The 17,827-nt window shown below is 42.8% G+C and overlaps 1 protein-coding gene across 2 annotated transcripts in view; it reads left to right on the forward strand.

Moving 5' to 3' along the window:
* Positions 1-1,152: 1,152 nt before the first annotated feature.
* ephb1 (EPH receptor B1) overlaps positions 1,153-17,827 on the forward strand; it is a 171,248-nt gene continuing 154,573 nt past the window's right edge. For both annotated transcript variants that reach the window (XM_026150315.1, XM_026150316.1), the window contains exon 1: positions 1,153-1,505. In XM_026150315.1, the coding sequence (XP_026006100.1) occupies positions 1,445-1,505 (61 nt within the window). In that variant the 5' untranslated portion in view covers positions 1,153-1,444. The remainder of the gene's footprint in view (positions 1,506-17,827) is intronic.

The following is a 17,827-nucleotide window of genomic DNA, read 5'->3' on the forward strand; positions in this document are numbered from 1 at the left end:
TGCCACTCCTCACCACACCATTAAAAATGACAAATGCCCTCATCAGCTGCTTCCCCAGGTTAGCAACCGCTGCCTGATGCTCCTGAAGCCTTGCGTCTGCCCCAGTTCATCAGCTGGAGTTTGCCACAATTGGGACAACCATTTATTAAATGTGAGTCACCTTTCATTTTTGTCATTGCAAAGGTTGGGAGCAGAATAAAAAAAGAGATAGAAAGCAGTCAAAACAGCTCAAGTGTTGTTGGATAAATGCCGCACATATTTAAGTGTATTCCGTTATGCTATAACCTTAAGACATATACAGTAATTTTAGAAGCTGTGGACAATAATAAAACCCCCAAGATAAAAGTCATCCTTTATGTCCAGTAAAACGAAAGCAGGTGAAAAGTATCTGGGACAGTGTACTGTGAAGGGACAGCACTGAAGTATTAGGCCAGCCAGTGGCCTGGGGTAAATTCAGACCTATTCAGGCTGCAGATTAACAACTCCATCCCAATTCTTCAGCTCCAGGGACACGGGTAGGGGGACACATCTATCCCAAGACAGGTGTATGGTTCTGGGCTACAGGGCAGCAACTGTCCCTCCCTCCGCTGAAGCGGACCCTGGCCCTCTGTGTCCCTGCAGGGAAAAGCCCATTGTGTGCACCATCTGTTGCCTCACAGACGCACACAAAAGGGGTGACGGGGACAACGGGAGGGAGCTGATGTGCAACGCCTGTTTTATATCATTAGGAGGTACAGCTGAATTTGTCAAAGCTATTAAAGAGCATTTTCAGTGCAAATAGGGCTTGAACCTGTGGGCACAAGTGAAGCTGCCAAGCTATAAAATCAGCTTTATTATTCATTCGCGTATCTGGGAAGTCCACTCAAAGTGATTCAAAATGAAATCAGCTGTGATTTTTAAGAGACTGATGAAATGATACTTTGAACCAAAGGTGGATGGGCTGCAGAGCAAGTGGTTCTCACAGTCAGAGTCAAGCTTTACGGGGTAAGCTCGACTCTAGGTTTGCTTGACTTGTAGGTGCAGCTCTGAGCCGACTGGTGGCGTTATTTCCCTTCACTGTAGCGGATACCGCTTCAAATAGGTCAAGGAAAAGTTTTGTGTTTTGACAATGTGCGGTGGGAGGAGCGCCGGGTTACCGATTGGTTAGTGAGTTTCAGCTACCAGTCGGTGATTGGCCCCGGCCCTCTAATGGGGCTGTGAGCAGGCAATGTCGGGTCTCCCCCACCTACTCCACCTACACCCCCTCCCTGCCTCGCACCCCCTTGCTCGCTACACTTCGCTCCTTCCTCGCACTGATTGTCACACATTGTTTACTACGGCTTGAAATGTGACACACAACAGAGGCTATCTGCTGGAGTACCGCTCTGACAACTGGGATTCTTTTTGACGCGCCCCGTGCGTCTTGGTTATTTGGGGGACAGGCTGTGGAGACTACCCTTCTGCCATGACAGTGGATTTGTTTGCGCTCTTATGCGTGCTGGTCATCACATCCTCTGCGATGGAAGGTAAATAAGAAATTGGGACTAATACTTGCCGTATATGTGGACATGACTCTCTCCGAGGGGCGCTTTGTAATGTGGGGGATGCATGCAAGGTTCTGTGTGAGGCAGCGCTGCGTCCGTGGCATGCAGAGCGATGCCATGCACGTGGGTCGCTGTGGGCATCCAGTTATTTCAGAGCAGCATCCTCCGGCTCCGCTCGTGTAACTCGTACTTGTGAAGAACGAGACGTTGCATGATTAAAATGCGTTCACAGCAGCGTGTGATAGTTTATCAGTGACTGTTTATCTTTATTCTATACATAAGTGCAAGCCAGCAGAAGCCTCCGTTATTATTTATGTTATTTTCTTATATTTCCTTTTCCCCCCTAAGTAGTGTTTTCTCAGGGGGATGCAAGCGCTCGCATTTATTTTCCTTTTTTTTTTTTTTAAATTAAACTAAATTACTACAACGAAAATCCACCGTGCATTGTTCTGTGGCACTTTGAATTGGCGAGGCAAACTCTATTAGACTGTGTTGATGGGAAGTTTCCCAAGATGCACTTTATGCTGGATTGCATTACGTCTTTTTACAACTGGAAAGCAACTACAAAAAATAGCCTCTCCCTTTCTGTCGACTATGCCCTGATTTTTTTCTTCTCTTCGTGCATCTCCTTTCCTCCTTCTCTATCTGTGTCCGCATCTGCTCCTGTTTCCTTTCTGTTCCCTCTCACAGTCATCTGGACAAGCGTTGGTGTCAGTAGAGTGGTAGCCAATATCACCTCAGTTAAACATGTTTTTCATTTCCGCTGTGGGACCCCAGGGACCGGACACTAGGCTGCTGCCTGCGACATTATCTGCTGCACGGATAGCCCAGAGGCATGGTGGATATATAGTGTCTTCTCTCGTGTTATTGTACAGTAGCAGCCTCTTTCTAATATAACATACACTAAAGCACACCGGCTTCCCCTTGGCTGTCTGTATCCACTCCCACAAACAAGTAAATTAAAAGCACAGTTAAAATGTGTTTTCTCACACACAGGTTTTCTCTTTAATCGTTTACAACTCTCCTCCTGGGCTGTCCCCAGCTCTGGCGGTACTCTATAATTTGGCGGTGGCTTTCTTGTTTGTGCTCATCAGATTTCGACACTGATATGGATACCAAGCCCAGGCCCAAATTGCTACCTCTGCAAGAATGGATATTCTGAGGTTCAAATGTTTACCCTGTGTGAAATGACAGCAAGAAATGTAATTTTGGAGAGATGAGTGGAGGATGAGAGGGAGGAAAAAAATTTCCCTGCTTGGAAAGAGGTGTGGGATTTCTGCTTTGAAAAAAAAAAACGGGATGGGACTGAAGCAGATGGGCAGGGAGATGGCCCCTGGGTTACCTCAGTAACAAGGATGAAAGCGATTTCCTTGTTTTTTGATGCTAATTGAAAGGAGGTTGCCCCATGGGAAGGTTAAAATCTTTGCTGATCTGAACTCCAATCTGTTGCTCTTTCATTTTTTTTGTCTGTGTGTGCGAGAGAGAGAAAGCGAGAGGGATTGAGCGGGGGCCATTGATCACATTATCCCTGCCTATCCTGTCACCCTTAATCTGATTAGTCCAAATCTGCTGATAATCACAAAGTGTCAGGGATCTGTTTGTATGCGGCGGGTGTCGGGGTATCCGTGTAACTTTAGAGCCACGACCATATAGAAGGCTGATTGTGATGAATTGAATGGTTTATTTGACCTTACGCATATGGTCGTAGTAAACAACAATTACATCATCGATTCAGACCCTCAAGACCACGTACTGATGAACTGTGGGATGAAAATTATAAGGAAGAAGTACTCCAAGTGTGATTGCATGGGCGGTAGGCTGTGGCTCAGGAGGACGAGTGGCTTGCGTCATCATATCAGGTGGTTGACGGACGGTGGTTCAATTCCTGTAGTGTACCCGATGAATCTGCCGCAGTGTGAATGTGTGAGCGTTAGTTTAAAGCGGGTGAATGAGGGTTGTTGTAAAAAAAGTGCTTTGAGTATTCAAATTGAATACAAAAGTACTATATAAGTACCAGTCTATTTGTCTCGAAGGTGGATTTAAACTCCAGCTGCAGCATAAATACTACACCACACATCAAGGCAAAATATCAACTTACAGAAACACATTCACTGGCGAGCTATTGAAAAGGTGCAGAGAGGCGGTCAGAACCAGAGCAGAAGGTTATAACAGTTAAGTGTGAAGACAGGGCTCTGTATGGTAGCAGTGAAAAAAAGACTTCTCCTTATTATCTTCACTTTTCTTCACAGCTCTCCTCTTTTCCTCATTTGTCTACCCTACTCTGTTGTTCCTAGTTTTCTTCCCTCATCTCCCGGTTCCGCTCTCATCTCTCTCATCGCTTCTTCAGCTCACTGTCTCTCTGGTATGCATGCACTACTTGCCAACAGCAGCAGTAATACTGCTTTGCTTAGAAAGCCACTGCTTATTTATGTTTGCCCTTAAACCAATTAGGCCCAGATAAGCCCGCTCATTTACCGGCCCAGAATGTGGTGGTGGAGAAAGCTGGAGTGGAGCGAAGGGAGGATGAAACAGCAGCGGAAGATAGACAGAGACCGAATGAGATAAAACGATGAGCGAGACAGAAAGAGAGAGGTCAGCGAGTTTCAGAAAAGATACGGTATGCATGTTTTACAAATGAGATGACTGTAAACGAACCGGGCTAAGAAAGTAAACGAGCACCCTGCTATATCAGGGATCTGACATACAGTAGATGTCTGAGCCATGGCGCAGCATTGTAAAACAGCAGTTTTATTCAGTATGAGTATGATAAGAGAATGTTAGTAATGTGCTGTAACCAGTCCCCCAGGATGCTGTGCTAAGTAGCTGCGCTGCACTATGGTGATGCATCATCCTCAAACGATGGAAGAGAATGTATTGTAGACTCCTGAATAAATAGCAATTATGATCGCTTAATCGATAGTTGTAGGTTATGCAGGTCAGCTAAGTTAAGCAGTGGTGGTGTGGTTGATTAGAGGTCAGAGGAGAGAGTATAGAAGCTTACGTTCGTACGCTTGTCTCAGTGTAAGTAACCGCTCTGTTGAAGTGTCCTTGAGCAACACACTGACTCACCTCCAGGGGTACTACACTGTGGATGACCTGTTGCTTCTCCCCATGTTGTGCAGATAATTCAGCAAGCTTTCCTCTGTCGTCTCCCACCCTTTAAACCTTGCATTGAAAACCGAGCTCATACTTTGTGACAGCAGAGTTAAAAATGTTCTACTGTTCAGTGTGTAAGTTGTGCGCGCTCACCAGCTGTGCAGAGGAGCCAGCCTGCAAAAAGAATCCTGTTGAGTCTCTAATGGATTTTAATGCAAGATTGCTCTTTTCCTCTGCTCTCTCATTTCATATTATTAGACAAAAATAACAAAGGAATTAAAGCTGAACCGAGGCTCGTGGGTTGATGTGGTAAGTGTAAAAAGACATAAAGCATTATTTGTGTGAGGGGCTCACGTGTGTATTTTAGCCGCAGGCGCTACTGCTGACCTGGGACCACCTGAAGTAGAATTCAATTTCTCCCTTGTTTTTTACAGCCATGTGTGTATTGTGCGTTTGGGTCCCCATGTTGTGAGTATAGCTCTAAAACACATTATAGCTGGCAGGGGCAGCAGACATGGCCTCATCCCATAATAGAGGCTTTATTTTGCCCACAGTGAAAAGACGACTTGTTGTTAAGGTTCGCTTACATAGCTTACTCAGCTTACTGAGCTATGACGACCCCCAGTGCAAACCCCCTACGTGCAGCTTGTGTACCTGCAGTCCTGCAAAAGTGCTTCTTTTCCTGTGAAACTATAACACTTCCAGCGCACGCAGTGCGAGGAACATTCTGTGAAGGGTTTCCCACATTTTCAAAATGTGTTTCACTTCCTCCTCCTCATTCTCTGCGTCTCTGCTTCCTTTCTCACTGTCTTCCCTCAAAGCCCACGTACACGTGACATCCACAGAGAGCACCCCTCAGAGTTCACCTTACCCCAGAGACATCTGAGCCATGGGATGGCCAGATGGTGGATGCAGGTTGGGAGCTTATGCATGTGCACATTTTTTGTGCACAGCCCCCCTCCCCAGTGTGAGAATGAGTTCTGTCAAGGTAGAGCATAGAAAGAGAGAAATAAAGCACTATGCGCTGTATTGCAAGCGTCTCCTCTGCATCCCGGTCCATTTTAATTACTGAAATGGGACTTGCATCGTGGATATCTCATGTTCTTTACGACGCTGTTTTCCAGTGTCGTCCACGCATTTCCGAGCCCAGAGATTTACCGCGGCGATGCTATCAGCAGTGTTAGGTTCCTACCCGTCTTGCTTCGTGCTTGGCCCTTATCTGAGCAGGTGGCCGACTGTGGGACGAGAGCTACGGCCTTATCTGTACGATCTCGGGGATAAGCAGACCCACTGCATCAGCAACATACGAAACGCATTAGAGCACAGGAGTGAAAGCGGTGACGCTCGTGACACAGTTCAACCTCAAACTGTGTGAGTCATCTGTTTGCTGGTGAAGCCAGATCGCTCAAATGGTGAGCACACAACAGGGAGAGAAGCACGCAGCGCGCTCAGTGATTAGACTTGATGTGCACAAGAGCACAAACTTTGAGAGAACCCTCCAAGCCACACCTAGTATAGGAAAATGGCAATGCAGGTTATTGATTGGCTGCAGTGACCCAGCTTCTCCACCACTCATGGATGGTAGTGTGAAAAATGTGCTTTTTCTAATTCTTTTTTTCAGTCTCAGAGGCCTTTTTTCCTCTCCATTATCACCTGTCCTACAGATTGGGTGACAGTTGTTCAGTCAGCAGGAAAGGGGAGCCTCTTCAATATCTGTTGAGCTGAGAGGTGAGAAGAAAAAGCATTGATCACCGAGTCTTATTTCCCAGTGTTCACGCAGCCTTGCTCCTGAGGCTGTTATACTTAAAGCACCATTTCAACCACCTCTCCTCCATCCCATGGTCCCTTAAGCTTGTCCATTTCAGCTTCTCCTCACCAACTCAGAGTCAACCCAGGACCAAAATGCTTGTTACTGACTTTTTCAGAAGTTCTTCTTGCCTGTTAGATTGTTCTTATGAATTTAATATGAGGGTGCAACCTTTAAGAGCCTGTTAATAGTGCAAAAAAAAAAAAAAAAGACATATGGCACCATGTTTTTATTGCTGATCAAATAAAGTTGTTAAGATAGACCCCTTTCTTTCTATTTCCCAGTAGACTTTAGGAAATATACTTTTTTAGACATAAATAACTGTGTAGTTATATTAAACCTCTGTCTACAGACGAGCACGACGGATACCATTTATCACCTAGCTTCACCTTTCATGTCACCATTTTAGCATTAGCCATAGCAACGCGCCGCTACTTTCACAGTAACACATGGCTAATGTGGCTGTCAGGTAAATGCTAATAGTTAAACAGGTAACGTTGACGTGTGCATCGGCCAGGTTAACATTTCTGATCTCTTTAATCTCACTCTTTGATAATTCGGTATTGTTGAAGTGAGAGCTTCACTGACCTTTTCAAAAAGGGTGAAGTGTGCATCACTGTTGATATTGATCCTGTTAAAAAAAGAATTTTAATATTGATTATGATCAGAGTATTGTTTTTTTATTTTTTTTATTGGCAGCCAAAGTGCAAAGTACAAAAGGCACCATCTCTGGCTGTGGGAGTATTAATTCGGATGGCGTGGGTATTTTAAGTAGAAATATATATTCCAGCATGTTTTGCAATGAAGTGTGCTACTTCCACCTGAATAATTTGCCAGTTATTTCACTCTGTTTTTATTTTACACAGCATTTTAGCCTTCTTAGTTGCATTTTGGCTGTAGATTTGTTTTTTGTGGTTGTAAGCGCAGGGTACACTCCCGTCTGTAAACTCTTATTTCCCAAACCTAACAGCCTTTGAAAAACTGGCTATTTCTCCCTTCTTCTCCCCAGTTTTTTCCCCCCATCTTTCCCCCTTCCCCCCGCAGACGTTTTTGGTTAAAAACAGATGCATTTATAAAGCATTATAGGGAAAGTGAAACATGAGCCTGTCGTCCTGAAGATGTAACAGGCACAGCATTGGCAGAAAGAGAGGAGCGAGACTGTTGGGGTTGTAGGCGTGCAGGCAGAAAGAGCTTCATTTATGATTGTTATAATGAGATCTATTTTTAAGTCTGGCCCAGAATGAATTAATATGACTTTTAAGCCCAAAATCTAAGGCTTAAGGGCGACAAGTAGGAAGGGAGTGGTGCAAGAACACGTAGTGAATCAGTGTTTTTGTGACTTCCAATGCGTGGGAAACTTGAAACGTCTCTTTTAAAGTCTACAATCAAACTGATAAGAATATCAGCTAAGAGTACATGCTTGATAACTACACACTGTGTTTATTCAGCAAATCCCTTGCTGCAGAAGTTTAGATGTGCAATATATGAAGCTGCCACCATGCAGGAATTTTATAAAACTGTGGGACTTTTGCATTTAAAGTGAATTAGCAGCCCAGCGGATGCTGTGTCTCCAGCGCTCAGAGGAATTAAAGGCAGAACGTTAATAGGGCTGAAATTACGGTTGGTGGTGGAAGCTGCTCCACTTCTGATTAAATAAAAGCCGGCTCCTCTACAGGCTGTTTCTCATAGGGACTGACAAGCTCTCACACACACACAAGTACAGTTGTAAATGTGCGAGAGCCTCGCAGCGCACACATACACAACGACATGCATAGCTTTGATGTGTGGAAAGGAAACGAGCAGAGACTGAGAGCTAAGGGCCTGGGCCTGAGGCCTGTCCCATTATTAATGAGTAAGTGCCAGAGCTTCTCCCAGGTTCAGGACATGTGGACATATTTCACTATTCGCCTGCCCTTCTCCTCACCATAAATGTAATCTCTTATTAAACATTGGCTTCGTGGCAAGAGAGTGTCAGAGAAATTGTGCACGAATATTTGTGTGTCTGCATTTGTGTCCCATTAGCAAGAGAAATGAAAGTAGTGGTGGAGAAAAATGAAGTGCCTGCGCAGTGCAAAATGGAATGCCAGCTTCCAAGGGGGACACTGATGGGCCAATAAGTAGCAGTGGTGGGAGGACAGTTTTCACCCTGCATAACACTGAATCTCTCTGCCAGGCAAATTTCAGCCTGCCCTGTGCTGTCCACTTTTCTAGCTGGAGAAGAAAAGAGCATTTCTGGAGGTAATTAACTATTGATTTGAAGCATAGAGGGTAATGGGGAAATGAGCGGACAGTATCTCGATCTACCGGCAGCGGGCTGGCTGGCTAGAGTACAACTAAGGAAACTGACAGGGTGTGAGGAGCATTTCCTAAGTGAAACAAAGCCAAAGGTGGTTTGTTTGGGTGTGGAGTTCTGTTTTCATTTTGGCAGAGAGAAGAAGGAATCAGAAGCCTGTGAATGTCTGTTGATTGCTGCCTTACTTTCTGCGTCACATGCAGCTGTTAAACTGTGGGGTCTTTGATCAGGACGGCATCCTTGACACTTATCTTCATTTGACATCATTTCTGAGAAAAAAACACAGTGACATCATCTGTGGGGTCACAAATCCCTTGACATCACACCTCATCCAGCTAACTTCAAACTTAGGATCACACCTACTTGGATCCAAACCACTGCGGCCAAAAGACTGAAGAGAAACACACACACTGGGATTTCTTCATTTATTAGTGAGATTTTTCTTTCCTTAGCTTGCCATGTTTATGTTTGGTTTGATAGCCAAGTTAATTCGAGTCTATATTGCTGACCTTCCAGGACCAAAGGGACTAATTTAAATGAGACGCATCCCGAGTTCAATTCAAAACCAAACGTCCTCAACTTACACTTTTAACCCTGCAGGAGATGATATATATTTCACAGAGAGTGTTGCTGTGTTCCTTCCTCTGCGCTCTCCTTTGACAGCTCTGTGTGGTATTGTTTTTGTTAGCGGCGAGCTAGAGGACAAGGATTAGGACTCATTTGTGCAAGAGAACAGAGGCGACGAGGGACGAAGAGACAGAGAGGGAGCAAATGATAAGCCTGTATCTGCCTACAATCTTATTTGTGCTAATGAGGAGGCTGGTGGTTCTGGCTGCTAACCCTTAAGCACATCCAGCCTTTAGAGTGCGTATGGCTACATGTCATTTTTATGAGAGTACGTCTCCTTAGCTCTCTATGGGGATTGTGATTTAAAAAAAAATGGAAAAAAAACAACAACTCTGATGTAGAGAGGTTTTATTGTTGCTGTTAGCCAGAGTAGTTTGTGTATTTGCTGTTAGTGCAAGCTTAGTTGTTACAATTGCAGTTGAAATTTCTGAAGAATGTCTTGATTCAGCTAGTTAGCAGACTCAGTAAATCACTCTTTTCCCAAACCTCTATTGGGGCTCAGTGAACGGTATAAATTCATGCCCCTCTTCAATTGTTCTCTTCCTCCTCATTCCCTATTCTTAAGAAGTCTGTCCCTTCCCTGCTTTCTGCATTTAAAGCGGCATGCCTTTGATGTGAGCTTTACACACTGTTAGACACCCACTCAGCAGATTGACACTGATGTCTGGGCGGAGTCGGTCCATTTCTGAGAGCTGGGGAGATGAACTGCCTGAATATACTGTACACATATGGTACACAGTCAGGTAGTTTTAAATAACGTAAAGTGGGATGTGGACGTGAATGAACAGATGTGCTCATTTTTCCACTCCGGCCGTGCTGCACTCAGCTGATGACGTGTCAAGATGATAAATGTTCCTACTAAGCCAAGCTGAATGTAATTGTAGAGCGGTTTTCCTGGTGTTTTACAACTATGTCACACCGATTTTAGAGGAAGCTCAGTTAAAACCAAAAGATACATTCTTGACATTTAAGATGTCGATTGGATATTATTTAAAAAAATAAAAAATTCCACCAAATTCCCTAAACACCCCTCCAGCACAGTGTTAGAGCTTTGCTACAGAACAAGTTCAGTAATGCTGAATGATTTGTAAAGGCCTAATTAGGGAGGATGTGCATGATGTGCATGTGTGTGTTTGTGCTGTACAAATTGTCAGATGTAGTTTGTGTGTCTGTTCTAGGGATCACTTAGTTAAGATCGTGTAATTAAAAAAAGAAAACATACACATACAAACACACCAAAAAACTGTTTTATTCATCAAAACATCCACAAAACAAAAACAACATACTTTTTAAGGCAGATGCAATCATTGACCAAACCCAAGACAGACACACAGTTAGAAAAAACTGAGACTTAACAGTGAAAATTGATGAAGACTGATTAAGGTTATAACATAGTTATGATATAGTCAGTAGGCGTATAAAAGTATTTTCAAGATTTTTCTTTATTATTTTTCTTTTCTTTTTTTTACCTAAGCCAATGTCATTACTATGAAAATGACTTGCGTCACACCTCATTTCTTTAACTTTTGCAAGCAAAATAAGAACTAGGTGGAGTAATTTATTGAAATGTGTGCAAACATCATCATGATTTACATTTCTTAAATACATGACTTTCAGATGTTGTCCATCTGCTGTAGATTGTCTTTGAGGTCTGACAGTCCCTCTTTTGTCCACCACTTGTCCAGTTTAATCTGTTTTTTTAAGGACGCTGCACATATCTCTGCGCGCCATGCAGAGACGTGCCAAGATTTCGACTAATAGCTCTTTGGGAATTGCCTTGTTGTTGCACAAATACTATTTTATGCTTGTCAAACTGTGTTATCGTTGGCATTTTCTATTGATTGAACTAAAGAAATGGGAAGAAATTATGTGTTTTTGTGGCAGGCTGCTGGTAATAAAATGCCTAAAAATACAAGTTAAAATTGGCCTGCCGTGTTTAGACACCATACTTGTTCATCTATTGAGACTGGTGTATTTATTTATTCTTGAATAATTTATAGGTCAGCGTTAAGAGGCTTAACAAACAAAACGTTCCTCTCAAAATGGTCAAGTGCAAGGACTGGACAGAGAAATGAGTGAAAAGGCAGCCAGTTTCCAAAGATAAACCTTGAAAGAGCTTCAGAAAGCTTGCAGAACTATTGCTCAAGGCTGCTTTACAAGTTACAAGAATGCCCCAATCCTTGGAAGCAAACTATAAAGAAATGAGTGGTGGCCCAAGACTTTCCCATACTGGTCCTGTGAATGGTTTAACAAATAGAAAAACAACTTGGAAGACCTGAAAAAGAAAAAAAGAACCTATAAAATGTTATTAATTTATATAGTTCAGCTGTTATCTGACCACTTGTGTTTACTAATCAATAGGTTAAATCCATTTGTGTTATTGTATATACGCTTTTTAAGTCGTGCTTATAACAGCAATTGAAATTATAAATCTAGATCTGTGTCATGACTATATTTTCAGGGTTGGAATAGCAAAAATCTGCAGGTTGGGGAATTGCATAGAGCATGCATACTTCTGTTTTATGTGCGGTGCCTATTCTAACGCCAGCATCATCTCCAATATGATCCATCACACAACTTCATGGTGGAATGGTCAGTTTAAGAAAGTGTGTTAAAAAAACAAAAAAAAACAAATCTAGTTTCATTTTTATGTGTTTGTTGGTGTGTTTGTCAGTACTTGTTAAACAGAAGGAGATTTCGCTTTGTGTGAGAAGAATTTTACCTGCAACTGGTATCGTTTCTTCATTAGAGTACTTGAGTTTGAATGAATCACGTTGCTGAGTTTGTCCCAACTATATATTTCAAGTGGGTATATCATGTTCCAACGTGTCTTAATGACAATATTGACTAAGTAATACTGATTATAAAGCGGATGTCTAGACAAAAAGCAGTTAGCTTAGTAGAGTCATGCAGGGGTGTGTTACAGTGTTACAGTCTCCCAGGCTTTTGTTCTCCTCACGAAAGCTTTAGTCCTTCTTTCCTCAGACAACACTAAACAGGTTAGGGAAAATAGGGAAAGTACTTCCTTTTTTTAAAAAGCAGTGCGTGAGTATCTTAGGCTGTTACGATTTGCAGACTCATGTTCATAGTTCTTCTTTCCACCTGATCAAATCATAGCAAATTTTTTTTGTCTGTGTGTTTGTTGGTGAATATGTGACCGTTGATGACTCATCTCTTTGTAAAGAAAGCCAGGTTTAGTTTGAAAGTTTGAAAAGAAAATGCCTGACCCAAGAAAATGCTTTCATGTCTCAAATAATCCAGCAGCCCACCATTCATTTGGCACTTAAGGAAGCCACTTGATATGTGAACTTGCTTTACCCGAGGTGCAACAGAGAGGCACAGATGTGTATTGCTCTCTTCGCGTGATGGTTATAACTCCTGACAAGGTCACTGTGTGAGTCTTTGAGTGTGTCTTGTGTGCGTATTTGTGCGAGGAAATTCAAGCTTGTGTAAAATGTTTTTCAGACACCTGCCAATGATTGGCCCGAAGTGGACACCTTTTTTCTGTTATTACTGATGGCTGAAAATTTAAAAGGAGCCTGGAGAGTGACTTACATTTCTGCACTTTCTGGTTTTTTGTAATCAATTTGTGGTTCATGCAATGCTCTGTGAATCTCTTTGAACTCTTTGATAAACATCCTTTAGCAGCTTCTAAAAGGAAGAGCATGATGGATGGTCTGACGGACAGATAATGCATCTAAAAAAAAGAAAGAGAGAAAGAAAAAGGGGGGAAAAAAGAAGCAGAAAAGATGACGCGCAAGCAAGAAGCGTCCTTTCTCTTTCTGTTGTCTTGGCTGTACAGATTGATTGTGAATCGTCCAGGATGTATGGCATTGCGATCATATCATGGATCAAAGCATGGGGAGGGAATGACAGATGTCGTAAGCGTCCTTTGTTTATTTGAGAGCTGAGTGGCTGTGTGATGGATTGGCTGTGTTTTTTGGATACTAGGATGATTTGTCATCTCCTGTGTGTCCCTTTGTGTTTGTTTTAAACATTTAAAGGGGCAAACAAAAGGTTTGTCCCCTGCTGAAAAACGTCCTAAAGTTGGACATTTTGCCACCACGCGGGCATTTATAGGTTAAATAGTACAAGCCATTAAAATTATAAGCCCACGGCCGCTTTTAGGGAGTATTTTTTTATTTAATATTACCTTCAATGGGACATTTGTCAAAATTCTAGAACATTATGTGAGTATTCCTGTTAGACTAAATGTGCCTCAAAGAAATGGGGCACCAGTGGTGGTAATTGGGCCATAATTGGGCTGTTGAGGAAGGGGTTAAGTGGGTTTCAGTCAAGGTCATTTCGAGTGGTAGGCTATATGTACCCTAGAATGTCCCCCAAACTCCTGAGCATTGTAGATATGAAATTGTACTGGCAAGCTGAAATCATGCTGTAATTGCTACAGCTACACTGGAGATTTGTAACACACATGGACGTGCGGTTGTACGGTGTGCTCCCATCTCAGGTGGAGAGTAGATCGGGTCATTGATATGGAGGACCATTTCTATGCTAACAGCTCCTGATTGCGCTGCCTTTCACATCGCAGTGACATCAGCACATTGCTAATTGACAGATAATTGCCAATAATCACGACATGGATCTGTGTGAGTTCAATTAGCAGAGCCTGCTGCAGCGTGCCAGCTCTTTTAAGAAAAAAAAAAGAACTGATCATTTGGCTCTTGTTTAGTAGCCTGGAGTAATCAAATTTTTCAAGAACAATTTTGGAAATGGTTGTGCATTGTGGATATGTTTGGGATTTTCACGTTGCAATGTGTACAACAGTGTTTGCTGCTGCCTTCGAGTGAGATAAAAGCCAGGGACTTGTAATGGGATCCTGTCTGTTGGGAAAAGATGGAGGAAATCGCTGGGAGCAGGAATGTGCTTGACTTGTTCGTTTGGGTCAGCGAAGGAAGTACTGGTGTCTGTTTGTGTGTGTGTGCGTTAGAGGGAGTTGTTATTGTCCAAAACTGTATTTGCTCAGCAATAGAAAAACTGAAATGTGATATGAATATCCGCTCCATTCTTCCATGAAAGTACCTGAAAATACCCCTGAAAAGGTCCCATTTAGGCTCGCTCGCAGACAATACAGTACAATGCTCCTGATGACAGGCTAACTGGGGGAGGAAATAGCCCTGCTAGGGCCAACATAATAGCGGAATATTCTGGAAGCCACAGGAGGGATTTATGGAGGCAAATAGTCTTTTCTCTAACATTCAGTGGAACAGTGTGTATGGGTTATGTGTGTGTGTGTGTGTGTGTGTGTGTGTGTGTGTGTGTGTGTGTGTGTGTGTGTGTGTGTGTGTGTGTGTGTGACATGCTGACCTTCTTTGCTGTGTGTCCACCACGTTCTGTGATGAAGTGAGATGTGTGAATTGGAGTCTTGCCTAACCTGTCAATCAGATGAAGAGATCATTAGAGGTGTCACACTCAAATCTCTCGTCTCTCTAATCAGCTGTCATACTAACAACCCCAACTTCTCCATGTGCCCGTGGCCGGCTGCCAAATGCAAGTTCATGAGTTGAAGCTGAATACACGGTGGAATTAAAGCCTTGGTTATTTTGCTCATGAATTTTGTTCAAATGGCTCATATATCAAGGTGAACACCCCTTGGTTGTTCTCTCTTCCCACATTGCCAAGGAGATGACTCTATCTTGGGGTCCGCATGTAGCTCATGTTGGATCCCTGTTGCTCTCTAACAGTGAGGGAGTGCAATTAGCGCTGAATTTGCTGAGGGTGGCATGGAACCAGAGACCTGTCACCTCTGCTTCACAGCTCAGTCTTTGAAGACACGTATGCACATGCACACGCATGTGCCTGCATGTGTGCTGCCATGCGTGGGGAAAGGGAGCATAAAATCACGGCACCTGCTTCACAGCAGGTGGTGAGACTGCCTCACCAAGACAATGTGTGTGTGGGAGGAAGGGCAAGATGCAGTGAAAGGCATATTGCATGTGATCAGAGACAGAACAGCATCTAAATGCAGGCAGTTATTTGTAATCAATGTTACCGCAGGTCCCTTTGGGTATGCTAATGTATTCTAAAATGTTAATATATTTCAGTGCCAAACCCCTAAGTTGTATCATCGGAGTGAATGAGCGATGGTGCACACCATGACAATGAGATGGAAATCTGTTTTTGGAATGTCATACAGTATCTTGGGGGAAATGAATTCCTGCATACAGTTATTGAGAAATTGCATTGCACTGTTTCTGACTGGACTCTTCAGGTAGCAACCATTGCAACTTGTTTATTAGAATTATTTGATCCAAGTTTGAAAGTCCCTTTGATGTTTCTGGTGAAGGGCTGATGTGGCACAAAATGGTCAGAAGCTCATTGACGTGGACAGGGAATTTGATAGGGTGGGCTGTAACTGACCCAAGAGACTGGCAATTGGATGTTGTAGCTGTGAAATCTCTCTTGATCATGGAACAGCTGGATATTATGAACATTTGAGAAATAAACCAGAGGAAAAAGAAATCATGTCTATTCCTTTGTCTGTTTCTCTCTCTCGTGATACCTGGTGATTTGTTTGTGTTTTTGCATAATGATCAAAGCTACCAGATGACTTGTTTTCTTTTGACTGACATTAGACTCTTTCGTAGCTAAGATTTACATGTAGTCAATGTCCCAAATCAAAGGTCAATGGCGAAACAAGTGAGAAATGTGGTGAAATCTCTGGTCCAAAGTGGGTGATCCTAACTGAGTGAACAAGAAAAAAACTCAAATGATCTCAAAAATGTACAAATTTTTCACATGTTGACCACTTAAAAGCTTTATAAAAAAATAATCAAACATATATAACCAATTAGTTTTGCACACTGCCTATATTTTTATTATTACTATTATTATAGGGTCCACTTTAAGTAGACATTGTCATTGTTTGTTTTTCGTCTTTCATATTGTTGCTAGTCAGCCAATCAATTCCTCTTGTGCTTCGTCTGCCTGCGTTTCTTTCTCCCATCATCCACACAGTAGACTGCCAGGTTGTGTAACATGTTGGTTGGCTTTGTACTCACAGATGATGACTTTTGACAGTTGCCTACATTTATGTAATTAGCTTTGTGTTGAGTCAAGTGCATGTGTGCACTATGAGTTTTATTTATTTATTTGTTTTTTGCATAAATGTGCCTACATGCGGGTTTGTGTGTGACAATGAGCGCGGATGCTAGTGACAGCTGACTGGGCCCACGCTTCTTAAATTAGCCTTGCTGTCTGGCCCCAAGGGAAGGCATGGATGTTCAGATATGGAGAACGCTTTAAAGCTTCAATTCCTGCTTTCCTTCTCTGTAGAGGATACAGCCATCCGAGTCCCACTTCTGCACCTCAGGATCTGAGTGAACTTATCCCACAAGCAGTAATGACAAAAGGGAATCCGGGCCTGGGCCTAGTGCCAGGATTAATGTTTATCGTGGAAAAGCTCGTGCCGAAGATGCTTGCTGCAAGGAAGAGCAAGAAAAAAATATTTTATTCTTCTCCTTGCAGCTATCGAGTCTCTTGAAGAGTTTGTGCTGTTATTTAAAATATTTGCTTTCTTTATAGTATAGTTATATTGAGCATGAATGTTTACAGCAGAGTCTTGATCTTGGAGTAAAGTATTGGAGAGGTTATTGTCAGAGCTACACGATTTGCAGTAACACAGGTCGGGGACATGCCATCATTAATGAAGTTCTTTTGGGTTAGTGATTTTTAATGGAGCTGAGGTTATAATCACCACCTGAGTAGTAATCTGGAGGTGATCAATGTGGCAGTATAGTTTATTGTTTGGCTCGTGTGTGTGTGAGTGACTGGATAGATAAAGGAATAAAAGGGTCCCCGTGTGACTCGGGCTTTATTAAAGAGAAGTTAATGAGTTCCCATGTCTCATTTTTTCCTCCCCTCCCAATTTATTCTCGCCTCCATCTCGTCTTCATCCTATCTTTTTAATATCCCCGTTGTTCATACTGTTGCTCAAAGTGTGTTCATGCTTTTTAGGCACGCTGCCTTGTCCTGGTAAGTAAATTACAAAACTGAGCCACAGCAGCACTGGGAATACAAATATCAACATATCTGGTTACATCCCAATCTGCTGCCCTTTTCTCTTTCTCTTGTGGGCTGCCACGCTCATCTTTTTCTCGTGCACAGAGGAATCTCGCCTCTATCGCTGTCTGCTAGTTGGATTTTCATGCTAATTCAAGTAGATCTAATCTGACTGAGGCTGATCTCAGATGTTGTGCGACGTCCCTGATGTTGACGTGTGTGAGCATGTTTGTTCATTTGCGTTTCTCGTATTATAGCGTTTTATTCTTTTCATGCGCGCATCCTTTGTTCCTTGAAATCGCGTAGCTCTTGCGGCGCTGGTATCAATGATGCTAATAGACTTCTACAGTGCTTTTGTCTCCACTGTTTACCTTGTGGCTTGATACAAAGCGCCCTTGCTGTCTGTCCTAGTCTGTGTTATGTTCGGAGAGGTTAGTCACAGGAGAAAACTCACCGAGTCTG

This window comes from Astatotilapia calliptera, chromosome 18 (genome assembly GCF_900246225.1).
Source record: "Astatotilapia calliptera chromosome 18, fAstCal1.2, whole genome shotgun sequence".
In the NCBI taxonomy this organism is placed as follows: domain Eukaryota; kingdom Metazoa; phylum Chordata; class Actinopteri; order Cichliformes; family Cichlidae; genus Astatotilapia; species Astatotilapia calliptera.